The 26,527-nt window shown below is 60.4% G+C and overlaps 1 protein-coding gene across 1 annotated transcript in view; it reads right to left on the bottom strand.

The window, feature by feature from the left end:
- Window positions 1-22,306, bottom strand: part of LOC129514852 (transcription factor IIIB 90 kDa subunit) — a 52,693-nt gene extending 30,387 nt beyond the window's left edge. Inside the window, exons 1-3 of the mRNA XM_055333551.1 lie at window positions 22,095-22,306; window positions 14,084-14,164; window positions 2,626-2,799 (exon numbers count right to left, since the gene is read on the bottom strand). Coding sequence (XP_055189526.1) covers window positions 2,626-2,799; window positions 14,084-14,164; window positions 22,095-22,278 — 439 coding nt within the window. The 5' untranslated portion in view covers window positions 22,279-22,306. The remainder of the gene's footprint in view (window positions 1-2,625; window positions 2,800-14,083; window positions 14,165-22,094) is intronic.
- Between the last annotated feature and the right edge of the window lie 4,221 nt (window positions 22,307-26,527).

Here is a 26,527-nt window from a genome sequence, read left to right as displayed (position 1 = left end):
GAGACGCTGGCCACCTTCCGACATGTGCCAACCAGCCGTTCCACGGCCTTCTTTTGACCACGGGCTCCCCGTCGGCTACAGTGATGACACATGTCGTTGCACGTTTGCCCAAACTCACAGAAGGCACCTCATCAAGAGTGAGCCCCGGTGAGCCTCGGACTCGGGTGCTGATGCGTCACACAGGTTCATCAGCACAACTGACACACCATGTGGCGGGGGTGTCTGCACGAGGGAGGATGGCTGCGCGCAGGTGGGCACATGGAAATCTCTGTACCTCCCCCTCAGTTTCAGTGTGAATCTAAAACTCATCAAGAAAATAGTTCATTAAAAACATTGTTTAGGGCCATCTGGGTGGCTCAGTGGTTGAGCGTCTGCCTTCAGCTCAGGGTATGATCCTGGGGTCCCGGGATCGAGTCCCACGGCAGGGCCCCCGCAGGGAGCCTGCTTCTCCCTCTGCCTGTGTCTCTGCCTCTCTCTGTTGAAGAGAGAGGAGGCTTGAAGAAGTTGAAGGCTGTGTCCAGGCAGTGCTGGTTGAGCTGCAGCTGGTTCCCCAGGTTTTATTTCAGGAAAAAATAAATAAAATCTTAAAAAAAAAAAAAACCTAAAAAATGTTTTTTTAAAGAGTAAAAACATCTTTTTGAAACGCTCTGGTTGTCCCTGGGGACACATGAGGCAGCAGGTAAAGGTGGGCTGGGGAGCCTGGTGGCAGGACGGTCAGTCCTCGACCATCTCACCCTCTGAATAAGAAGCGAGGTCCTCAGGTGAGTGTGAGGGGGTGACACGCAGTGGCCAGAGTCACAGAATCAGACCCTGGAAGCCCAGCCCAGGCCTGCAAACCACAGCCACTACTGACCAAGCCCCGGAGTCCGAAGCCTGTGTCTGTCCCTCCCACTCAGGGCCCCTGCTGGCGGCAACATGGCAACAAGTCCCAAGTGACAGAGGCCTCCATGCACACACAGCTCCCGGGCTCAGACCCAGGCCTGCTGGCAGCTCCGTGGGGTCCCAGTAAGCACCAGCCGTGCCATCAACACCCCTGGCACCAGCACAAACCCACCTGGAAACAACAGGGGTGTCTGGTTACAGCCCTGACGCTTCTGCCCCCACATCCCAGGCCCCTGGCCGGCCACTCCCTCTGGGCAACAGCGATAGTGCCTAGTGCCGCTGTGGGCACCACAGGCCAGGACATCAAGGACACCCTTCTCTGGTGGACAGGGGTGCGGCTGCAGGCCGGGGGGGGGGGGGGGACTCTGATGTAGAAAGAAAGGCCATGTCCGCTCCCCCTGCCGCGGTGCACAGAGCACAGCACGGCTCTTCTTGCAGCTTGTCTACACCCATCTTCTCCCTATGGGAGCATCAGCTCTGACGCTCCACGCTCTGGCCGGATTCCAGAGCCTGGCCTGCACACCTGCCCGACCTCAAGCTCCTGACCTGTCCTGAGCCGGCCCGACCTCAAGCTCCACCTCGCACCGACCCCTGGCAGGCCTCTCGCTGCTCAGTGACATGAGCGACACGACCCCATGAGGGCAGAGCAAAGACTAGGCCGGCACTCGCACGATCAGCACGGCGGTGCCTTCTGGCGGGGTGCTGTGGCGGGAGCCCGAGGCCCTGCCCCGCGTAGAACATACGTGTGCTTCGGGCGCCGCAGGCTGGAATCGGCAGTTTCCAAGATCTTATGACAGCGTAATGGGAGATTCCGATACTGAGGGCTGCCCAAGCAGAAGGGCCCCAACACGCCCGGACACACACAGGCCCGCCGGGAGCCTCCCAGCAGTCCACACCTGCCTAACCAGGAGCCACGGCCGGGGCCGTCTGCCAGGCAGACACAGCCACCGGGGACGCAGAGGGCCCGAGAGGAGCCCGAGGGTGGCTGCTGCCCCAGGAGAGGAGGAGGCACCGTTCCCCCCAGAAGGGGACGTGAGCAGGAAGCGTTCGGAGGACATGAAGAGCCTTCGGTTGGAAGCGCAGGAGCAGGAACGAGGATGTGGGGGTACAGAGAGGCCCCAAAGTGAAAGATAAGTGGGGACAAGGAGAGGGCACGCGAGAAGGCAGCTGGCGGGCCGTGCCGTGAACGTGTGATGCCAAGGCAGGAACCGCGAGCCGCTCGAGAGGCGGCGGCGGGGACTCCGGGCCCAAGCTCAGAGCGAAGAACGAGGCGGCGCTAGGGGCTCCGGGAACAGCACAGCCACCCAGGCCCAGGGCCGAGGGTCAGGGCGCCCAGCTCGTCGGGAGCCCGGGAGCACGAGACCGGGGGCACCGCCGTCCAAACGCCGGAGAGCGATGTGCGCCCCGAGTCCGCCAGACCCCCCCGGGCGCAGGAGGAAGGGACGCCGCCGACAGGAGGCACCAGGAGACCGCGCCGTCACGAAACGAGGACGACACGGGCCGGGAGCAGGGGCCCGAGCAGGCGGTGGGGAGCCCAGGGTGATGGCGGGAGGGAGCACGAGCAGCGCAGAGGGGGGCCGGCCGGGGCGCGGGGCAGGCGGCCCCGGCCCCACGGCCCACGGCCCGCTCGAGCTGGGAGCCCGGCGGCCGCCGCCAGCGGCTCGTCCCGGGGCCTTCGGTGACGTACAAGCCCAGCGGCCGTGAGCGCCGCGCCCGCCGGAGCCGGGCCGAGGCAAAGGATACGCGGCGTGCCCTCCGTGCGGCACACCAGGTAGAGGCAGGCCGCGATCACGTGGGCCATCTTGCGGCCGCGCGTCAGGTGCTTGCTCACGGCCATCTTGAAGAAGTTGAAGGCTGTGTCCAGGCAGTGCTGGTTGAGCTGCAGCTGGTTCCCCAGGTGGTGGATCTGGCGCCTCCCTAGGACACAACACGACACGTTACCACTGGTTCCCAGCGAGAACGACGCCACCTGCCCTCTCCCGTCCGTGTTCAGGGCCGCTCTCCGGCGCCCCGACCTTATGCGCGGACACTGGGGCGAAGCCCCACGGTGCTGGGTCTCACTCCCCTCCACGCCCGGGCGGCCCCGGTCCGTGGGCCTCTGAGCTCGGGGTGCCTGCAAGGGGCTGGGTGCGCTGGCCAGCCCGGGGCTCCTCCTCACCACTGCGCGTGCCACGGGCTCCACACAGGCACGACCTCCTGGCAGGGACAGACGACACTGCCTGACGGCCAGGGGCCCCCGTGGAAACGGCCCCCTCACGGCCGAGGGCCCCAGGTGGCCTCCTGTCCGGCAGCCAGGAGGCTGGGTCGTGCCCACCCGCCTGGCCAGCGGGGCCGCGAGTGTGTGCCCGCGGCCGGCCCCCACCCCAGGCTCCCCACCGAGAGCCGCTGCTCCGGCCCGCCGTGCGCCATCTGGGCAAGGGGCACCAGCAGGCAGGTTCCGGGAGGGCGGGGGCTGCCGGGTGAGGGGACGGCCAGGACGGCAGCCGACCGCAGGACACAGCCCGCACACACGCCTCGTCCTGGCTGAGCCCCTCCCGTCAGCTACAGGCAGCAGCAGCCGAGGGTGCAGCCGTGCTGTGCCCACACGGCAGCGGTCACTGTGGGCCACATGGCACACAGTACAGAACAAAGACGTCCAAAGCTCAGGTCAGGGACACAGCACGAGCTGGACTGGAAGCCCTGTCCATACCCCACCCCCAGCTGCCACGCTGGACCTCCCCACACAGACTTCACTCCACCCAGCACCCTCTGGCGCCCAGACCCGCTCTCTTCTGGCAAAGGCCACCTTCAGCTGCACCAGGGAAAGAAGCGGGGGACTCGGGTGCCCACAAAGGCTCAGTGCAGATCCCTTGCTCTCCGACAGGGGCAGCAGGCGGGGAAAGGCAAGGCCTGTGTGGCTCCCGACCGCCGCACACATGCTCCTGACAATACCTGCCAGCCAAGGGTGGGCACCTGGGGACCTGGTGCATGGTCTGGCATATGGTCCGGCAACTAGGGGACCTGACAGTCAACACAGCCTCCCAACAGAGCACTCCTGCCCTGCCTGCAGCCCTCCAGTTACACTGAACTGATATAGGGTCGGGGTCATTGTCCCGAGGCCCACGGCCCTGACTGGACAGAAAGGCCGCAGGGTCTATCCCTGGCTCCCCACTGGCACGCACACACTCATCCCAGCACACCTGGCAGGTACGGAGAGCAGCTGATGGCCCTGTGAACACTGAGGCCCCATCTGCTGGCTCTCTGGTAGCCTGGGGGCTCAGAATTATTGCAGGAAGTTATCTAATAATATCTTTATTGTATAAAACTCACATACCATACAATCTACCCACTTAAGGTATACAATTCAATGGTTTTGGGGGCGTCTGAGTGGCTCAGTGGTTGGTTGTCTGCCTTGGGCTCATGTCGTGATCCCAAGGTCCTGGGTGGAGCCCCACATCAGGCTCGTTGCTCAGTGGGGAGTCTGTTTCTCTCTTTGCCTATACTGCTCGTGTCCTCTGTCTCTCAATTAAAAAAAAAAAACTTTTAAAAAATGGTTTTGGGACACCTGGATGGCTCAGCGGTTGAGCATCTGCCTTCAGTCCAGGATGTGACCCTGGGGTCCTGGGATCAAGTCCCACGTCGGGCTCCCTGCATGGGGAGCTTCTACCCATGCTTCTCCCTCTGCCTTTGTCTCTGCCTCTCTCTCTCCCTGTGTCTCTCAGGAATAAATAAATAAAATCTTTTTTAAAAAATGGTTCTGGGATGCCTGGATGGCTCAGTGGTTGAGCATCTGCCTTTGGCTCACGGCGCGATCCTGGAGTCCCGGGATCAAGTCCTACGTCGGGCTCCCTGCATGGAGCCTGCTTCTCCCTCTGCCTGTGTCGCTGCCTCTCTCTGTGTCTCTCATGAATAAGTAAATGAAATCTTTAAAGAAAATAAAAATAAATAAAAATAATTTTAAAAATGGCTTTAGCATATTTAACACAATTCAGAACATTTCTTCCCCCCAAAAGAAACCCTGTACCCATTAGCAGTCACTCCCCAAATGAATTTGTAATCCATGTGAGGTCAGCAAGCACGTGCAGACAATTGTGCAAAGACATTAATAAATAAACTTCTTGGATCCGATTCCTAAGTAACTAACCGTAGTTTATTCTCCTTAGGTTTCCTCCCAAAAAAAACGAATGCTGAACGTAAACATGCTAGTACATAGTTGCCTTCAAGATGTTGGCGTTTTCTGAAAATAAGGCCCGCCTTTCCTTTCCAGCCAGTGGCTGAACAGCATCTTGGCAGGCCCACGGCTACGGCCCGGCCTGGACGGGAGAGCAGAAGGAACCCAGAGCAGGGTGGGGGCAGGACAAGCGCCCCCAGGAACATGCAGAAGGAAGGGCCTAAGTCATAACTGCTCGAGTCTGCAGGTCCTCCATCCACAGGACACCCCCACCCCCACCCCAGGCCAGGACGACCTTCACGATGCTAGCTGGGCCCCAAGGCCAGCGCAGCAGACACTGGGGTGCTCCAGCAGGGCCACGCAGCACAGCGACTCCTGTGACCAGCTCTGGGGACACCCAGAGGCACCCGGTGGCCAACAGAAGCCTGCTTGGCTACAGAAGGGCACCCGTGCAGAAGTGAGAACCGGCACAGAGAGCCAGCAACCTCCTGTGGGAAAGGGCAACGAGAGGGAAGAGAAGCACCAGGCTCCACAAGCAGACTGGTAACGGAAAAAAAGCTTTCAAAGCCCATCACATCCTCCAAAAAGCTATCAATCCACAGAAATGTATCAAGAGAGGGGTGCCTGGGTGGCTCAGTTGGTGAAGCATCTGCTTCGGCTCAGGTCATGATCTCAGGGTCCTGGGATCGAGTCCTGCGTCGGTTCCCTGCTCAGCGGGGAATCTGCTGCTCCCACTGCTTGTGTGTGTTCTCGCTCTGTTATATAAATAAATATAATCTTAAAAAAAAAAAGAAACATATCAAGACCCTATAATTAAAAAGACACAGCCATTGGGGCACCTGGGTGGCTCAGCGGTTTAGCGTCTGCTTTCGGCTCAGGGCGTGATCCCAGAGTCCCGGGATCGAGTCCCACATCGGGCTCCCTGCGTGGAGCCTGCTTCTCCCTCTGCCTGTGTCTCTGCCTCTCTCTGTGTCTCTCATGAATAAACAAAAATCTTAAAAAAAAAAAAAGTCACAGCCTTTGACAATTAAAAACATGATTACTGAACGTGTTTTAAAACTCAAAATTAGGGGCGCCTGGGTGGCTCAAGTCAGTTGAGTGTATCACAAGTGTGTGATACTCTTGATCTCGATCAGGTCTCGATCTCAGGGTCGTGAGTTCAAGCCCCACGATGCACTCCACACTGGGCATGGAGTCTGCTTAAAAACAAAACGAAACAAAACAAAACTCAAAATGAACCGAACGGCCGAGCAGACACAGATAAAGACCTTGACAGTGGGCTCAGGGGTGGAGGAGGAGCGGCTGCCGGCGGGGTCCACGGGGGAGGCTCGCAGCTGGCTCCACAGGCCTCTCCCTCCAGGCGGGGCGCGGACTCCTGCAGGAGGGGTTATCAGAAAGAACAAGGACACGGCATGAGGACAGCGGACGCCACAGGGAGAAGAAACAACAGTCCCGCGGAGCAAGGACCCGACAGGGCTTCACGCACATGGAACTGAGTGCAGGATGCGGTGGCGAGTGCCGCGGTGCAGAGGGAGGGGAGACGGCAGGCAGCGTGGGGCCAGCGCCACCCTCGCAGGGGATGCTCGGCCGGTCCCCCGTGGTCCTGTGGGTCGTGGCAGGGGCCCTACCCTGCGGCACAGCAACACCCCTCCGGTCCGAGCACGGCCCGGCCTCTCCCAGGAACACAGCATGGGGGGGGGGGGGACATGGAAGGGCACTCCAGGCCCGGGTCACTGCGGCCAGTACCCCGACATGGGGCCAAGACAAGGGTGTCAGCTCTGCGGGATCACCCTGAGCCCGAGGCCAACTCCAGAGTGCCAGGTCTCTTCAAAGGTGTCCAGACTGGGGGAGACGGTCGCAGACAGGATGAGGCCAAGGATGGAGAGGCTGCTTGCAGTCCCAGGGACGAGCGGCAGCCCTGCAGCCAGGGCACGGGAGATGTCTGCACCAGGGAAGCTGCTGCAGGGCAGCAATGCTAGGAGACTAGAGGGGGTTTAAAATAAAACCTCAAAAAACCCACAGAACATGGGATGCCTGGGTGGCTCCGTGGTCGAGCATCTGCCTCTGGCCCAGGGCATGACCCCGGGGACCCAGGATGGAGTCCTGCATCAGTCTCTCTGTGTGGAGCCTGCGTCTCCCTCTGCCTGTGTCTCTGCCTCTCTCTCTCTCTCCTTCTCTCTCTCTCTCTCTCTCATAAGTAAATATTAAAAAAAAAAAAAGAATGAAAACGAAAAATAGCTATCTCTAAACATGTGGGTTCCAGCTGGAGCAAAGCCAGCAGTGACAAATAGCTGTAATTGCAAATATCAGAAAAAAGAGGCTTAAAAAAGTGACCAAAGCTTCTGAGTGAAGAAGCTGAAAGAGCGCACAGAGCTGAAGCCGTCACGGCGGAGAGTAACAGAGAAGACCCCATTCAGGCAGGAGGCCCACGAATGACGCTCTGAAAGATGAACACGGTGGCCAAACCGAAAAATCCCCAGTAAGACCAACTCAGGAAAAGGGCTGAAAGCACAGAGTGCCCGGGTCAGGGACATGGAGACCCGGGAGCACGGTCCGACCACACTCTGAGTCCCAATTACTCAGACAATTCCAAGAGGATGTCTGACACAAGTGACAAGGAGGAACAGAAATCTCACCGGTCCCACCAAAACCCTACGAAAAACAGTCCCAGCAGAAGCTGCATCTGTGATCTTCACGTGTCGTTAAAGTCTTCTCACAAAGACAACTGGAGGCCCGGACGGCTTTGCGTCCTCCGTCTGAGGGGACAGCGGCAGGTCACTCGGGCCCGCGCAGACATCACACCAGTAACGAGCCGTGGCCCCGCACGGTTCTCCCAGAGGGGCGAGGGGAGCTGCACACTCACAAAATCAGCATAATTCAGCCCAGTAACAAAATAATAGAATGCATGTAATCATTCCAAGAGACAGGAAGGAGCATGTGACAAAATGCCAACATCATCCTTCCTGACAACAGGCTGGTGGCCACTGTCACTTGAAGGTCAGGAGCCGGAGGACAAGGTGCACGGTCAGCACTCTGCTCCCCTCGCCCTGGGGATGGCAGCCACACGGCAGCGACAGCCACAAAGCCCTGGAGATAAGTGAGGGCAGAAAGACGGGGAGGAGAGGGGTCAGGGCCATCACGGTCACACGGCTGCTAACCGAGCAGCAGCTACAAGCGACCACGTTTCCTAAGTAAATGGAGGAATTCTGCACTGACGGAGCCACACAGCGACCAGAATCCGGGCAAGCCAACAGGCTGATCCCAACGCTTACTCTGCCACACAAGGGAGCCAGACGCCGAGGCCCTGCTGAGGAGCTGGAGTGCACGCGGGATGGCTAGAGGACGCCACAGCAGGCCGGGCAGCGCGGCAGCGGCCTCGGGACACGCAGACCCACCCGGCGCAGCTGCAGACACACCAAGGACCCTGGGTGTCACCCCAGCATCTGCAGCGGACTCGCCCACATACGGTCACTTGATGCGTCACAAATGCACCAGTTCAGTGTCCTGTGGAAAGGACGGTGCCGTAGATGAGTGGGACGCCCATGTCCACACTGAGAAATGTCAACCTCAACCCCTACCTACAGCACCTGCACGCAGTTGGTCTGAGGGAGATCCCAGACCTAAAGGCGAAACATAAAACAACAGAGCTTCCAGGTGAAAACACAGGTAAGGGTCTTCAGATCTTGGGACAGACAAGAATTTAAGTCACAAAACCCCCTGGCCATAAAAAAACAACAACAACATATCGGGGACTTCATTAAAATTAAGACACGTCTATTCGTCAAGAGACAAGAAAGTGAAAAGCCAACCATCGAGTGGGCAAAGGATTCACAGCGTGTGCAATCAAGCAAGGACTCACACCCGGGACGCACAAAAACATGGGTGAAGCAGAAGGAAAGCGGCAGCTCAACTTCTCAGAACCCTTGTGCAGAAGGCGCAGCAGGTGCCTCACAAGAACGGGTCTCCGGTGGCCAAACCCGCACAGGAGGCCCATCCTCACTCACCAGGCAAAGCAGGTGACATCGCCGCGGGCGCGAGACCGACAGACCTCAGCCCCTGCACACGCACGGGTGTTGCTGGTTGGAGGGTGAACGGCACAGCCGAGCTGGGAAGCCCCCGGCCCGTCTGCTCACCTGCCGCCCCAGAGAGCCCGCTCTCGGGCACGCACATGCCCACGAGCAGCACCCACCGCAGGACGACGTGCGCGGAAGGGCCGTGGACAGCAGCCAGAGGGCAGTGCCCAGCGCCCCGCGCCCCCGACGGGAGAAGTGGGTGAACAAATCATGGTGTATCCACACGAGGAAGGCCCCACACCGCACGGAACCCAGGGGCGACGCACACAAGAAAGGGCGTCCTCTGTGATTCCGATCGTCCGCAGCAGAACAAGGAAGGAGCTTTCTGGGGCTCCAGAGCAGGCTCTGCCCCGGCCTGCGAGGCATACCGAGCTCATCTAAGCTTATCAAGCAGCTCCCGGAGGGTCAGTGCAGTTCATGCACTTTACGTGCATCACAGCAAGAAAAACGGACACACAGAAAGAATAGAAATGTCTCCCCGGTAAAAGGAAAGGGCTCAGAGAGTCAACGTGGCACATCACAACTCCAGGGACAGAGGGAACCCCCCACAGGGCCCGGTTAGGAAACATGCAGCCTGGCAGTGACCTTCCCTGCCAACGACTCGGGATCGCCAGCCCCTGCTTCCTGTGGGGTACCCTCTCGGCGCCTCCACACACGCCCCGAAGTGAGGACGAGGGGCCCACGCTCTCTTCCGCCGACCTGCTCGCTAACCACAACCTGAGTGCGTCCCCAACAAAACCAGACATGAGCCCAGGAAAGGTGTGGGCACCAGCGCCATATGGAGGGATGCCGGGAGATGGCAACCCACCGTGTGAGCATCAACCTCGACCGGGGCCGTGGGGGCCGTCAGTTTGCTGCTCACCTGCCAACCTACCCATCTCCTAAGAAAGGCGCACAGCCCTTGACACCGCGACAGCAGAAGTTCACAGGCTGCACCCAAACCCCAGGCGGGGCTGCGCGGGCAGAGGGGCAGCCAGGACCTGCCCCGCGGAGGCATGAGGATGACACGCGCACTTCCACAGCCATCAGCCAGCGCACCGCTTCCACGCGGGGCGGGGGGAGCCCCACGCATCCGAGATGCACCGATGACACCTCCTAGACAACGTCTGCAGAACCTGCTGGGATCTGCCCTTTCCATCTCCCCAAGAGCTACAGAAAAATGACAGGAAGGAGATAAAATTGGCATAAACTGACCAGGGCAAAGAGAAAAGAACAATCTCCAAGGACAGGAGGTCAACAGAGTGTGGGCGCACTGCCAGGCGAGGACAGCGCTAGGCCCCAAGTGCCAGGCGGACAGCCCTGCTCAAAAGCAACAGAACCGGGGGCTGGACTCGCTAGCCTCCCTGCAGCCCCCCAGGCCGAGACTGGATGCGGTCGATGGCGGGAGGGGGGGACACCTGCCCAGGCAGGTGGGGGGAAGGGAAGCCAGGCCCTCCTGCGGGCGCCAGGCTGCTGGGAGCTGCCCGAGGCCCTGTCCGCAGGCAGGAGCCCCGTGGGAAGGTGTGGGGCGGACAGCAGGCGCGGGTCTATTCTGGGGTGCAGGCCCCCAGGGCCGCCTCGCGCTCCCCAAATACCTCGGCCTCAGACCCCGCCAACACTCCACTCTGAGGACTCTGCATGTTCGGTTTTACTTTCTTAACCGAGAGGTAACCACTTTTCACAACACGGGTTATTTCTGTCTTTATGTTTAGTTTCCAGTTTCACCGCCGTGCGTGCGTCTGCCCGAATGCTGCTCTTTACCACGTGGGGCTGAGGCACAAGCTACCCTGGGAAACACCGTGCCGGGTCTGAGGAGCAGATACATTGTCCACTGAGAAAGAGCCATCGACAGGCAGAGGGCCTCACGGTCAGCCGCAGGGAGCACTCGCTCTGTGACGGCGGCGATCAGAAGGGGCCAGCGCAGCCAGGCCCCCAGCCAGGGGTCAAGGCACAGCGCTTCCTCGGCAGCAGAGGGTCAGGCTGCCAGCCAGGGGTAATTCCACACTTGGATGCACCGAGAACAAGGTCTGAAAACGGGTGAAACAAAAACCCGACAAAGCCACGGGGAGCACAGGGCACATCCAGTCACGATGGGAGATCTGCACACCCCTCCCAGCGACACAACAAGCAGAACCCAAATCAGCGAGCATCACGAGGAAACCTGACCTGAGTGACATGTACGGAACTTGGGCAGAAAAACACTCCTTTCGAGTGCGGGTGGACCACGCGGGACCACGCGCTGGACCGTAAGGCCGGGCCTTTGAGGGGGCAGAGGACCTACACACGGCAGGTTTTCTCACAAGAACGAACTACACTAAGAACAAGCCATGGGGTCAAAGAACAAGCACAAGGGAGACGGAAACACAGAGCTGGTTGTGCTAAGCACAGCCCAGGGACGGGACAGAGCTGGGGCCACTTATGACTGGGTCCCTGAGGGCGACAACTCGCCCGGCGCCGTCCCAGCAGGCAGGCCCAGGTGCGCCTCGTTCGCTCTCCACACACGAGGTTTGCGGCACCCCTGCCGCCAGCACGTCTGGGGGCACCATTTCTTCCGACTGCGCTGGCGCACTTCATCTCTACATGACACGTTGGTAATTTTCCCAATATTTCAAATGTTTTGTTTTACCCATTATGGTGACCTGTGACCAGCGATCCTGCCGTTACCGTTGTCTTGCTCCGAGCCGCGAGCTCCCCCGTGGCGGTGTGCGCCCCGGCTGCTCCCGCTCCGGCCCCTCCCACCTGCCCCTCCTCGGGCCTCCCTGGTCCCCGACACGCAACCTCAGCACGAGGCCAGCTAACAGCCCTCCGATGGCCTCCGAGGGCTCGAGAGAAAGGAAGAGCCGCCCTCACTCTGAAGCGACGCTGGGAGCGAGTCAGCCGAGGCAGGAGGCGCGGCGAGGCCCGGGAGGCCGAAAGCACAGCCTCCTGCACCTGACGTGAGCCGAGCTGTGGATGCAAAGGGAAGGTTCTCGAGGGAAATTAAAAGCGCCACCCTGGTGAACACACGACTGCTGAGAAGGCAGAGCAGCCTGCGCTGTCTGGAGCAGGTCTGAGCCTCCGGGGAGGAGATCAACGGCCGCAGCCACACTCCCCGCGCAGCCCGGCCCGCAAGGCCCCGGCTCTGCGATCCTGTGAAGGCGAAGGCCCCGCACAGGGAAAGTCTGGCACGGCCAGAGGTCGGCTCGGGGGGCTCCAGGCAATGAGCTGTGGCGGTGACACGTGAGTGCGGGGGGAGGCAGCCGGGCCGCTGGAGAGGCCCAGCTCGGGGTCCTGGAGAGGCCGCGGGGCCTCCACGGGACCAAACAGCCTTTCCCGGGAAGAAGGAGCACCTAGCACCCACAGCTCGGGGGGTGAGCCTGGGGCCTCTGCCCAAGGCTTCCAAGGACAGGCCGACCTCCTGTCAGGTGCCCCGCAGCTGGTGCCTCCCTGCGGACGCCAGTGCTCATTTACTTGGAGGCCCCGGGCCCTTAAACTCACCCCACACCTGCTCCGACCGTGTTCTGCAGACGGAACACAGCTTTGGTGGCGGCGCATCTGTTCACAACGTGGTTTACTGAATATTTGAAGCCCACTGTTGAGACCTGCTGCTGAGAGAAAAAAGATTTCCTTCCAAAACATCACTGCTCACCGGCAGTGCACCTGGGCCGAGAGCTCCGACGGAGATGCACGATGAGATTAATGCCGTGTTCACACGTGCTACCACCACATCCATCCTACAGCCCGGGGATCAACGAGCCATTTTGACTTGCAAGTCCTATTATTAAGAAATACGTTTCACAAGGTTATAGACGCCTTACAGAATCACGTAGTAACCCCTCTGACGGATCTGGGCACTATCAATGGAAAACCTCCCGAAAAGGATTCACATCCTAGATGCCATTCAGATCATCCATGACTCCTAGGGAGAGCTCAAAACATTCCCAGGGATTTGGAGGAAGATGACTCCAGCCCTTGTGGATGACGTTGAGGGGTTCAAGTCTTGAGTGGGCGAAGTCATCACAGATGTGACGACCGCAGATGTGAAATGGCGAGAGAACCAGAATCAGAAGTGGGGCCCGAAGACGGGACTGCTACAATCGCAAGATGAAACTTGAAAGGATGAGGAGTGGCTTCTTAGGGGTGAGCAAAGAACATGCATTCTTGAGATGGAAACTACTCCTGGTCAGGATGCCGTGGAGACTGTTGAAATGACAAAAGACCTAGATTGTCATGTGAACTGAGTTGATGAAGCAGCAGCAGCAGGGTTTGAGAGGACTGACCCTCATTTTGAAAGAAGTTCTCCTGTGGGTAAAAAATGCTATCGAGCAGCATCACCTGCTGCAGAGAAATTGTTCATGAAGGAAAGAGCCCATCAATGCGGCAAACATACTTGTCTTGTTTTAAGAAATTGCCACGAGCACCCCAGCCTCCAGCACCCACCACCCTGACCAGTGGGCAGCCAGCACCGCGGGGACCCCACCCTCCCCCAGCGAAGAGATTATGACTGGCTGAGAGCTCAGATGATGGTGAGCGTTGTTAGCAATGAGGGTATTTTTAAATGAAGGTAAGAACGTTGACTTTTTAGACATGATGCTATGGCCCACGTAAAGACTGCACTGTAACGCAGACACACTTTTACATGCACCAGGGAAAAGGTCACGTAACTCGCTTGTTGTGATAGTCACTTATCCTGCAGTGTGTCCGAGGCACACCTGTAAGCACCACAGAGCAAGGGGGTGCACCACAGCGGGAGGCATCCCACATGCTCTAACATTCCTGAGAGTGTCCGAGAGGTGATGGCAGACGTGCCCCCGCCTGAGCAACCACAGCTGACGTCATCCTTAATGGAGTAAGACCGGATGCTTTCCCTGGGACTCAGGAATAAGACCCTTCTGTTCGACACGGTGCAGAAAGTGCTAGCCAGGGGTTACTGCAGGCTGCCCGCTCTTGCCCTTCATCCCCTACCTCCATGCCACCCCCAAAACCCACCCTCATCCAGAGCCCCCGCCATGGGAAATACCGTTCTGCAGGGTCTGTGCTCTTGACTCCTTTCCCAGGTTCACATGGAAGCCGCCGCCCAGGGTTGGGGTTTTGCCGGCACCTAGAAAAACGTATCAGACTGATTAGTCAAACCTTGGCAGGAAAGATCCGTGCCTGCAGACCTTTACCACACGGGGTGTTTCTGGAGCGAGGACACTGTGGGATCAGTGTTCACGGCTGGAGGCAGCAGCGAGTGGGGCCTCCCGCGGCCATTCTTAGCAACCTGCACACCTCCTTTCCCTCTGCCACGCCAACAGGGTTGTGGCCTTGACCTAGAGCCATGGCAGGCGGACCATGCCCATCTGCACTCTCTAACCACGGCTCCAGACACACACTCAGTCCAGAGTGGACCGCTGCCACATGGCAGCCAGAGAGGGCACAGCTCCCTTCCAAACTACAGCACCCTACACTGGGCCAGCCCATGCACAGGGGTTATACCTGCACAATGGCCTTTGTCAGTGCACTCATCTCTGTAGGGCTGTGGCCTCTGTGGCCTGGAACCTCTGAGCCAGCCGTTCTACTGAGGCACTCGCACCTCTCTCCCCCCGTGTGCTGCCCACCACAGAACGGCACCCTAGGGAGCCCCGGCCCCAAAGGGTCGCCACAGCCAGACCTGCAGATGCTCTGCTTTGGGTCTCCAATGCTGAGATACCCCAGGAAATTGCACTCCGCTCTGCAAGGCCCTGGAGCTGGAACTTCTGCCCTATTACCCTTTGAAAACAGCCAGGTAGACGTCTGGATTGTTCACCAGACTTACAAACCCCACTATCGAAGCCAAAGAGTACACTGGTGGCCAAGAAAAGGCAGTGGAGCTGGGGAGTGTTGCTTGTCCCCACAGGCCAGTGCGTCTGTGACCAAGCACACACCAAAGGGTTAGAGGCTTCTGCAGTTAGGGGATACCTCACAGCCTCAGCCACATGATGTGGAGCCTGCAGGAGGACCGGGACACACGTGATGATGAAATGGAAACTCAGACCTGGCAGGGACCTGGGAACCCAGATCACTGACGTCTGGGAACAGGCCTCCAGGGAAAGCACGTGGCCCTTGTCCGGGGCCAGCAGGGACCTCGGGATCATCCATGGGCAGCCACCAGCACACACAGTGCAGAACAAGTATGACCTCCAGCGTATCTGTGACTGCAACCAAATCCCAAACCAACACTCACAAGATTCCTTAAAGATCTCAGCAAAATGGTTCCCAAGGTTAGCCAGCAAAGACAGGAAGTAAGACGAGCCAACAGAACACAGAAAAGAGCAACAAGTGGGCTTTCGCTGGGCAGGTGCTAGAGCACAGGTGAGGGGCCTGGCTGGGAGCAGGGCTGGGAGCCGGCTGCCAGGTGGACCAGCACCCAGCACCCACCACAGTGGGCAGAGCGGAGGGGCCTCCAGCGGGGCAGCACCCTGTGCCACTTCACAGTCACCATGGTTAGGGAGGCCGCAGGGCCAGCCCCGCGTGGGCGGGTTGGGGACAGCACAGAGCCCGTGGCCTTCTCCAGTCGAGCGTGGAGCCGGGACAGGTCACTCACTCACCACCTGGAGATGGATCTGCTGCCCCAAGACCTTGCCACCCCAGACCTCATGTCCTGAAGCAGCTGGTCACAGAGGATGGGGCCAGAGAGGGTCAGACAGGGCATGCTGGGGGCTGGAGGGCTGCAGGGCCCAGAGGAGACTCCTCTACCTGAACCAGCAACAAGGGGATTCCAACACCATCGGTGCCACCTGTCAGCTCCGTACAGCCAGACCCATGCTCGCTGGGCTGAGATCAGGGCTCTGCACTCCCACCCTCCTGTTCCAGTGGTGGTAGCTTTTTACAACTTGAGGATTTTTACATTTGCAATCTTTTATACACCAGGACCAATGCGGAAGACCCAGCCACTCCTACCGCCTGACCAGGACAGCCACATCTTGGCCTATTTGTTTCCAGCACCCCCACCAACTTTCAACCTGGGAAAAGAGAAAAATTGCCATGTTGTTTTAATTAAAATTGATGTGCACTTTTTTTTTCTTTTGGGACGTGCACTTTTAATAAATAACTGTGTTAGAAAAAGGACAATGAGGGGATCCCTGGGTGGCTCAGCACTTTAGCATCTGCCTTCGGCCCAGGGCATGATCCTGGAGACCCTGGATCGAGTCCCACACCGGGCTCCCTGCATGGAGCCTGCTTCTCCCTCTGCCTGTGTCTCTGTGCCCCCCCCCCCCCACCACAACTCATGAATAAATAAAATCTTAAAAAGAAAAAGGACAATGAGGGGCCCCTGGGGGGCTTAGTCTGTGAAGTGTCTCCCTTTGGCTCAGGTCATCGAGCCCTGTGGCAGGCTCCCTGCTCAGCTGGGAGTCTACTTCTCCCTCTCCCTCTGACCCTCCGCTTCCGCTCTCTCTCTCACTCTCTCTCAAGTAAATGAATAAAATCTTAAAAAAAAAAGAAGAGAAGAGAAGAGAAAAAAGAAAAGAAAAATGGGCAAGGACATGGTGTGAGCCCTGGGAAGCCCTGGCTTCCAGAACAAGGACCGGGGTCTTCCCCCCAGCACCACCCCCTGCATAAATGCAGATGGAGGGAAGCCAGGGCAGACCCACAGAGACGCTATGCTGAAGCAGTGGGACTTCGTTCTGCTGGAGTGCTAAATGCAAACTCCTTACTCCTCAATGTCCCGCAAAGCCGCCAGAGGTCCCCCTCGCGAGCCGCCTCTGCCCCCCTTCCCCGCTCCATGACTCTCCCCTGCACCCTCCAGGACCCCCACACCCTTGCTGCACTTCTGACCTGTACTTCCTGTCTCTGCACTGCCCTGCCCTGCCTCTCCCTGAGGACCCAGCCGCCCTTCCTGGGGCCGCTACATCCCGGGGCGCGGTCTCCTGACTCGCTCTCACGTGTGCACACCTGCCCCGTGGTCCCTGAGCTCCTGTCCCCTCTGCACCAAGGGGGTGGCCGTCAAAGCCTGTTTGCCAAACGGATGTAGATTTTGTCACTCAGCAGACACCACCCACTGGGGTTTGGTTACAAGAGATAAAATCTGGAATGCACACGTGGGTAGTGTAAACAATGCTTATGGAGCAAATCTCGGCCCCTTAACTGTGAGGCGAGAGGTCCCCTGAAGCATGAAAAAAAGCTAGACTGCTCCATGCGATCGAGCTTCGTCGTCGCCAAGGTATGACATTCTTGGCTGCAGATCCCCTTCACACGATTCTCTCTACTTCTTAAAACATTTGAAATACTCTGTCGCAAGGTCCTGCAACAAAATCACAAGCTGGAAGGAACAGAAGGAAGGTAGAGCGGGCCAAGACCGCCCCCTTGTGGGCGGCAGAGGAGCGCGGGATGCCCCCCACCCCCAGGCCCCCCATCCCTGCCTGTAGGCCACTGGAGGAGGGAGGCAGAGCCGGAGACAGGAGGGGCGCCCTGCAGACACGGGGGACAGAGCCAGCGACACCCGCACCTCCACAGCAGGGAGGCCCGAGGGCCTCCGCACACATCTGCCCCCATCCCGCCCGCAGCTCCGCCAACAGGGGGAGCAGAACCTGGAATAAGTTGCTGCGCTCCTACTTCAGGGGAGGGTTTCCGTTGTTGCTGTAACCCCTCCGCCAGAGGCCCTGGAAGTAGGCTCAGCCCCCCTGCAGCCGGCGCCCCACAAGGACTCAGGCCCCTGGGGTCACCCCAAGACCCCTGAGCAAACCACGGGGAGTCCTGAGGACCGGGACGCCACCTGGACACGGATCTGTGCGGACACAGGGAGCTAAGCGCCGGCAGCAGCCGAGACTCCTTTCCACCGGGTGCAGCTCCCAAAGGGCCTGTTTTGTAGGGATTAAAATTCTGATTATGGAAACCATGCGGCGCGGAGCAAGGGAGATGACAAACACGGCAAATGACATGTTGAAAAGAACAGCCCCCCCTCACCACTGTGCCTCTAGGAGACTTCAGCCGTTTCCTGAGAACAGGCACTCTGGCCAGGGACTCCCGGGCCTTTGAGGGGCCACAGGGTAGGAAGAGAGATGCAGAACCCTCCCCCTCTGGGACCAGAGGTCGGCCTGGACACGGGGCTGGGGGGTGGGGGGGGTGGGTTGGCGGGGCTGTGCCCGGGAGAGCCCCCTAAGGGCAAGGCACGGGCCAGGCGGGCAGGTGCAAGGCCCAGCATTCGTTAGGGGAGGGGGACCCACTCCAACAAGCAGGAGCGGCTCCCCCTCCTAGGGGCCCTCTCCATCCGGGGCTGGGGGCTGCAAACCTTTCTCATTGTATTATGGGGGGGGGTGTCCATGCAACACAGACATGTGGAAGGTGCTTCGCGGCTGTGCTGTGACAACAGCAGCATTATAAACACCTTGACTTGAAAGGTGAAGTCCGTAGCCACGAAAAGTTGTGATGATGGAGACCGTGGGACATGCTCCCCAGGAGGGAGAGGGAAGGACCCCAGGAGGCAGTCACGGCAGGCTGCCTGGTGCCAGGCTCCCTCTGCCTCCAGGCTGCATCTCAGGGGAGTGGGGCTGGCACCTCCCCCTCCGCGCCCAGGGGACGGGCTGCTGGCTCTGAGGCACTCAGCGCACACACGGCACAGCACGCTCACACGCACCGTGCTGGGAAGCCCTGCTCTGCCCTCCCGGTTCCTGACACACTTGGGGTGAGCCTGGCCCCAGAGAAGCAGCGGGACCCTTCCTCAGGACCCCACCGAGGCCGCAGCTGGTCCAGCTCTGCCCAGTGACTCGCCATTCTGGCCACACTGAGCTGCCAGCAGTCGTCACGGACCCGTCCCTCCTCTCGGCTGGCTGCTTCCTCACACCCGTGCCCTCCAGCCGAAGGACTCGGCCGGGACGTTCCCAGCACCACTCACGGCCCCGTCACTGGACGCTGGCCTCACACTCTACTGGCCTGAGAACATCAGGGACCAGAGCCCCTCACCCTCTAGAGTCCGGGCCTGGCGCACAGTGGGAGCTCACCAGGAAAGACCCCTGGGGGTCAGGAGCCTCTGGGCAGGGCCTCTGGCCACACGGCCCTGCTGTCTAAGTCACATGGCCCCACGTACACCCCTAAGCTGACTCTCCGTGCGCAGTTCTCGGAGAGGAAGAAAGCATCCTTAGGACCCAGAGTGACCATGGGCCCGACAGGGAGCTCTGGGAGCAAGCTCAGCTTTCAGGGCGAGAAGGGAGTAAGCAAGATCCGAGAAGAGCCAGCTGGCACGCGCTCCGAGCCCGGGGGCACCGAGAGTAACCCAAGTCATCACTGCCCCGAGGGGGAAGGGGGAGGCCAGGCGGGCAGACGCACCACTGATGCCCTCCCCTGGCCCAGGAGCAGTGTGCCTGCCACGCTGGGGGCTCGGAACCCACCGGGGGCCTCCAGAGAACAGCCCGCGGGGCAGAGCCAGGCCGGGCTGGGGAAGCGCCCTCACAGCCGTGGGTCGCACCTTCGAGCAGCACCCGGCTCTGACCCTGTGCCCACTGCACACGGGTGGGAGCACATCCCTCGTGCCCAGGACTCCCGGGGTGTCCATCTCCTCTGCACCTGCTTCCCCAACCACAGTGAGGGCAGGCTGTCAGCAGGAGAAGGCGTGCGCTCCGAGGGAAACCCTAGCGTCAGCTCCGATAACTGCTAGTTCTTACTGCTGTCGTCACTGTCACTCTTTCCAGGGACTCGAGGGACAGTCTGACCACGTGTGACAGAGCGACAACAAGCAGCCCAGGAAGTCGCTGTAGAAGAGCATGAAGATGTGTGCCCTGCAGCAGAGGCGACCGGGAGAGAGCAGGACAGAGAAGGCAATGACACCGAAGCCGGTGCTTTGCCAAATCAACCAAAGTGGGAAACTTGCAGCAAGAGAGACAAAGGGGAAAAGAGGAAGACGTGAAAGGAAGCGTGTAAACGGAACACAAGGCCTCACTAGAGACCCTGATGACACCAAAAGGATATGGGAACGGTACCAACAGCTCTGCAGGCATAAAGTCAGCAACCTCGGTCAGCTGGGCCGACGCCTCAAAACCACAAACCCACCCACGGGGAAAGAGGTAGCGTAAAATATGACCATAACCTGCAACTACTCCAGATACTGAATCTGCAGTTAAAAACCTGCTGGCGGAAAAACCCTCTAGGCCCAGGTGGCTACCCTGGCGGATTCCACCAAGCGTTCAAGGAAGAAATAACAGCAATTCTACACTTTCTTCCAAAGACAATAAAGGAAGGAAGGGAACATTTCCCAACCCGTTCCCTGAGAGGCAGTACCTTGGTCTCCAAACCAAAGACGTCGCAAGAAACACCCCCACCCACGTTCCACTGAGCATCTCGACAAAACGTTGGCGCGTCTAACCCAGCCCCACACACGAGACTAACACTCCACCATCAAGTGGGTTTCCCCTGAAGGAAAGGCAGGGGCAACATTCAAAAACCGGCCACACGGACACACTGAACAAGAAAACTGCGATCGTGTCCGTTGATAGAGAAAAATCATCTAACAGAATTCAGCAGCCACTCACGGCAAAGGCTCTTAACTGACCAGGAATAGGAAGGGGCTTCCCCGACGCTCGGTGGGAAGCGGGTGGCCGCTTCCCCTGAGACTGGGAGGAAGGCAGGCAGGGCCGCTGCAAAGCAAGAAAAAGACACAAAAGGAAGACATAAAACAGCGCTTATTTGTAAACAACACGACTGTCTAAACAGAAGATCCTCAGAAACCTATTTTGAAAACTCTCACAACTAATAACCAAGTTGAGCCAGGGAGCAGGAAGCAGGCCAAGGACAGGAGTCAACCCTATTGCTGGGTGGCAGCGAGGAACAATTAAAGCCTGAGTGTTTGAGAACCGCCGCCGGCCGGAGCCCAGCCTGGGGCTTAGGCGCACGGCCCTGGGCATGGACACCCGTGGGCCCCCGGGGGGCTCGGAGGTTGAGCAACTGCCTCTGGCTCAGGTCGGGGTCCCGGGATGAGTCCCACGGTGGGGCCCCCGCAGGGAGCCTGCTTCTCCCTCTGCCTGTGTCTCTGCCCCTCTCTGTGTCTCTCGTGAATAGTCTTTTTAAAAACAACAACAAAAACGGAAAGAAACAGAAGCCTCGGTCCCAGGAAGGGCCCCCCGCGGTGCTGGAGCAGCTCGGTCCCTAAACATCCACATAACCCTCCACCCTCAGGAGGGGACGTGAGCCAGCGGGTGGGGATGCGAGTGCGGACACTCACAACATCCTGGGGGGAGTGGAAGGTGCCGGCGCCCACCTGTGGGGACAGCACAGTCCCGGGGGTCCCGGGGGCCAGCGCACCCGGATCCGTGGTGCAACTTTACCCTGCGCTGGCTCCTCCAGCCCGCGGGTGGTGAGAGTCACGGAGCTGCGCCCTCCTGGGCCTTTACAGACACGGGGCGGGCCAGTCATCCTGCCTCCCCTCTTCCTTCAAACCCCCTTATTATGCACAGGCCGGGAGTCCTCCCTGCCCCACTGCTCGGTAGGTGCAGGGGACACCTGGCTTCGGGGCGCATGGCAGCCCCACGACACCCTGTGTCTCTCCCCACCTCCTGCGGTGCCTCCTGCCTCCCAGGCGTCCCTTGCTGCCCCCTGCGCCCCCTGGTGCCCCCTGGCATGTCCCCCGCCCCCCTGCTGCCCCCTGCTCCCCCCCCCCCCGCGTGTCCCGTGCCTCCCTGCTGCCCCCTGCGCCCCCTGAACCCCCAGCGTGTCCCCTGCTCCCCTGCTGCTCCCTGTGCCCCCTGAACCCCCAGTGTGTCCCCCACCCCCCTGCTACCCCCTGGTCCCCCCCGGTGTCCCCTGCCCCCCAGCTGCCCCCCTGCACCCCCTGGTCCCTGGGTGTGTCCCCCGCCCCCCTCCCGCCCCCTGCACCCCCTCTCCCCCCAGCGTGTCCCCTGCCCCCCTGCACCCCCTGGTCCCCCGGCGTGTCCCCCGCCCCCCCGTCCCCCCCCCCGCCCCCTGCCCCTCCGGCGTGTCCCCCGCCCCCTGCCCCCCCTCCCCCTGCGCCCCCCGCTCCCCCGGCGTGTCCCCTGGTACCCCCGCCGCCCCCCGCCGCCCCGCGCCGCCCCGCGCCGACCCACCGTCCAGGGACACGAACTGGCCGACCGCCGACGAGCCGCCGCCGCTGTTCTCCACGAACTGCACCTCGGACACGATGATGTTGTCCTCGAGCACCGAGCCGCAGCCGGTGCACACGGCGTCCCCGCGCGCCGTGTCCAGCTCGATGTCCGTCCCGCCGCAGGCGCGGCACACGCGGCCCGTCATGCCGGCGGCTCCCGCGCGGGCTCCTCCGCCCGCCGCCCGCCCGGCCCCGGCCCCGGCCCCGGCCCCGGCCCCGGCCCCGGCCCCGGTCCTCCCGCCCGCGCGTCCGCCCGCCCGACTCTCGCGAGGCCGCCGCCGCCGCCGCCGCCGAGCCCGCCGATTCGCAGCGGCAGATTCGCCGCGCACGTCGCCCGCAACGGTCGCGCCCGCGCGTCGGGGACGGGCACCGGGGCTGCGGCGCGGCCGCGAGGACTCGAACCCGCAACCTCCGGACGCGGCCGCCGCCACCGGACCTCAGAACCACTAAGCAGCAGGCCTCGCGGGCCGCGCGCAGGCGCCAGCAGCGGGCGGGGCCAGGGCTGGGGGCGGGGCTTGGGGACGGGCCGCTAGGGACGGACGCGGGCTGGTGGGCGGGGCCAGGATTGGGGGCGGGGCTTGGGGACGGGCCGCTAGGGACGGACGCGGGCTGGTGGGCGGGGACAGGACTGGGGGCGGGGCTTGGGGACGGGCCGCCAGGGACGGACAGGGCGGGAGGCGGGGCCAAGGCTGGGGGCGGGGCTTGGGGACGGGCCGCCAGGGACGGACGGGGTGGGGGGCGGGGCCAGGGCTGGGGGCGGGGCTTGGGGACGGGCCGCCAGGGACGGACGGGGTGGGGCTTGGGGACGGGCCGCCAGGGACGGGCGGGGCGGGGGCGGGGCCAGGGCGGGGGCGGGGCTTGGGGACGGGCAGCCAGGGACGGACGGGGCGGGGGGCGGGGCCAGGGCTGGGGGGCTTGGGGACGGGCCGCCAGGGACGGACGGGGTGGGGGCGGGGCCAGGCTGGGGCGGGGCTTGGGGACGGGCCGCCAGGGACGGACGGGGCGGGGCTTGGGGACGGGCCGCCAGGGACGGGCGGGGCGGGGGCGGGGCCAGGTCGGGACGGGGCGGGGGCGGGGCCAGGGGGCGGGGCTTGGGGAGACGGGCCGCTAGGGACGGACGCGGGCTGGTGGGCGGGGCCAGGCCTGGGGGCGGGGCTGTGGTGAGGCGCGCCCTCTAGGGCAGGATCAGGAATCGTGAGCGGGGCCAGGGCGATGGGCGGGGCTTCTGTAGTGGCCCCCAAAGGACCGGACTCGGGAGTCTCGAACTGGCCAAGGCTGGATTCCTGGGATCTGGTGGGGAGCGCCCCCTGGGACCCGACCGGGAGCGGTGGGCGGGGCCTGGCAGGTGCAGGCAGCGGAGCTCGCAGCCCCGGGGCCGGTGGAGCATGGAGACCCCCGGGCCGGGCCGCCCGCCCCTTCCTGGTTCTCGCGGACCCCCCTCGCGGCTCGCCCTGACCCCGGGGCTGCCCCCTGATGTCCCCCCGCCCCCGCCGTGTCCCCGACACACGCGCTCCCGGAGATGTGCAGGTGCCGTGAACACTCCTGGTGACACCCAGGGCGTCCCATGCGCAGGGCCACCTGGTTTGAACGCTCCCAAGTTCCGCCATAGGGCGCACCGGGGCTCAGACTCCAGCAGGAAGCGCCCTTTCCCCCTGGGAGCAGTTGTTAAAGACGTGAGCCGCTCCTGACTCAATTTCTAAAGCCGATTTCATCCCAATCAAAATGCCAACAAGACTTTCAGATAAGTTGAAAGCTGATCCCAGAGTTTCCTGGAAGAGATCATTCACAAGCACAGTCAAGATGGTTTTAAAATTAAACAAAATTGAAGGAGAGGAAAATTGCCCTTTTGAATATCAAAGCATCATACGGAATTTCAGGCAGGAAAACCACATGATATTTGCACAGAGACAGACAAAAGGACGAGGGGGATGAAACCAGCACAAACAGACCCAACTGCACACTGAGATTCAGGGGCCTCACCTCATTAAGGAAAATACAGACTCTCCCTGGCATTGTGCTCTCGTCCACCTGGAGGACGAAGCCGGTAGACTGAGCCCTAACCTCAGGGCAGATCTAAACATAACCTCCAAGCAGCATCACGGTGGCAAAGCCAGAGCAAGCTTTACTAGAGTCCAGAACAGGAGGACGTGCTGGTTTCCAGGGCCTCATGCTGGCGGCTGGCGGCTGGCAGCCGAACCCCTTCTGAGCGCTCTCCCCACGCTCCAGCACCTGCCCACACCTGGCCCACCGCCCTCACCTCCACGCAGGGCCAGCAAAGCCACGCAGCCTGAAAACACTGCCTGGCTGAGTCACGGCGACAAGCGGCGTCCCCCAGGAGGCTGAAGCCAGAAGAATTCACCTGCTTTGAAAAGCCTAAATTAGTGGCTTTTCCTCATAAAAAAAAGTTTCAAACATGACCGAAAAACTAGCAGAAAATAGGAAGATTTACTCCTGGTAAGCAGCGGTTTTGAATGTTTGTAAAATGTGCATAGGTCACCCCATGTCTAGGCTACAGCTCCCTCCTCTCCTCAGCCCTGAGACATTCTTCTCCACTGCTGCGTGGAGATGGTGAAAACAAAAGAGAGGACTTTTTTTTTATAATAAATTTATTTTTTATTGGTGTTCAATTTGCCAACATACAGAATAACACCCAGTGCTCATCCCAAAAGAGGGGACTTTGTATCAATCTCTTGCTTAGGAAAAGGAGGTCGTTGCAGGGCTGAGCCTTCTATTTGTGGGCGGGCGTTGTCCACTACGACCCCAGGGGACCCCAGGAGAGTAGCCGGGAGTGCACGGCATGCACACCCCCAACATCGTGTATTAATTATTAGCTGCTGCTGGACAAATTAGCACTGAGCTTGACGGCTTGAAATGACAAACATCTGTCATCTCCTGCTGTTTCTCGGGGTCAGGGATCCAGGAGAGCCTAGCAGGGTGGCTGTGGCTCAGGGTCTCCCTTGGGGTTCCAGTCACTCCAACTTGGCCATGCAGGGTGCTCAGACCCGAACCACTGCAGGCTCCTGGGGGGTGGGGGGCAGTTCCAGGCCCCAGCTGCTGCTAGTGTGGACGAGACTCACTTGGCCCTGGGGGCGGGAGGGAAATCCTCACCCAAGCAAGGACACACAGACGCTAAGCTAAGGGGACAGAGCACCAGGGCAAGGCCAAGGCCGCAGCTGCAGAGCCAGGGAAGCACCCAGAGCTTCCTTCTCTCCAGCTACCCGTCCTGCAAGCCCGTCCTGCAAGCCCGTCCTGCAAGCCCGTGGAGACAAGGGGAGACTGCCCCAGGCAGGGAGTGGAACTCCCTGGGTAGGCGGGAACCCCGGAGTGGGAGCTGGGCCTCCAGAGAGGGGGACCCCGGCTGACCCTGAGAGGCCTCTGCAGCTGCCCGGGGCCTCCTGTGGGGAGCTCTTGGGAGCAGGGAGAGGGGTGGGTGTTGTGTGCAGGGGGAGCGTCTGGAGGGGAGCCTGCCCTCCAGGGCCTGGCTGCAGACATCACAGGCCCAGGATGCACAGCCCCGAGGTGGGGGACCGTGAGAGGGCACAGGGAGTGTCCCCGCAGTGTGGGGGAGCCGCTGGGCAGCAGCCAGAGAGAGGGGCCCCGCAGCAGTAACCGGCCCCCCATACGGAATTGAAAGTTGGCCGTCCTTGCCATTCAGCACGTCCAGGACACCATTCCATTGTCTTCCTGCTTTCATTTCTGTTGAAAAATTCTGCTTTGTCTCTTTCCGTTGCACTCTAAGGATAATGTATCAGTTTCTCCTGGATGCTTTTAAATTTTGACTTTCTGCAGTTTTACTAGGATGTCCGTAAGTGTATTTTCTTTGTATTTATGCTAATTAAAATTCATTGAGTGTCTTAAATCTATAGTTTTGGTCTTTCATGTTTTTTTTTTTTTTTAATCCTTGGCCAATATCATTCACATATTGCTTCTTCGCCCTCCGCGGTCAGCCCCCTGCCTCTGGGACAGCAGTGACCCCCAGGCCCCATGTGCTCCAGCATCTGGCACTCTGCTCTGCATCGTTACTCCTGGCCTGCCCTCCGCCCTTCCCCCTGGGTATTCTCCTGCTCACCCAGTTTCCACTTCTCAAATCCCCTCTTCTGCTCTCCATAATCCGCTGTTAAAACCATCTATTCAATTGTTGATTTTGGTTATTTTAGATTTCACTTCTCAAACATCCATCTGGTATTTTTCTCTTTAGACGTCAATTCCCTGATGAAATTCTCCGCTTTTTCCATCCATTGTCTTGCCCATATTAATCACATTTTAAGGTTCACTGCAGGGATTTTCTGATATGGTGACCCGTCTGTCCGTGTCCACCATTTATTCTTGGCTTGTGGGATCCTGTTTCTTGGCACACCTGGTCATTTTGGGATAAATGATGACCATCCTGATGGA

The sequence above is a fragment of the Nyctereutes procyonoides genome, unplaced genomic scaffold, assembly GCF_905146905.1.
Source record: "Nyctereutes procyonoides isolate TBG_1078 unplaced genomic scaffold, NYPRO_anot_genome, whole genome shotgun sequence".
Taxonomy (NCBI): Eukaryota; Metazoa; Chordata; class Mammalia; order Carnivora; family Canidae; genus Nyctereutes; species Nyctereutes procyonoides.
This window is presented reverse-complemented; position numbering and strand designations above follow the sequence as displayed.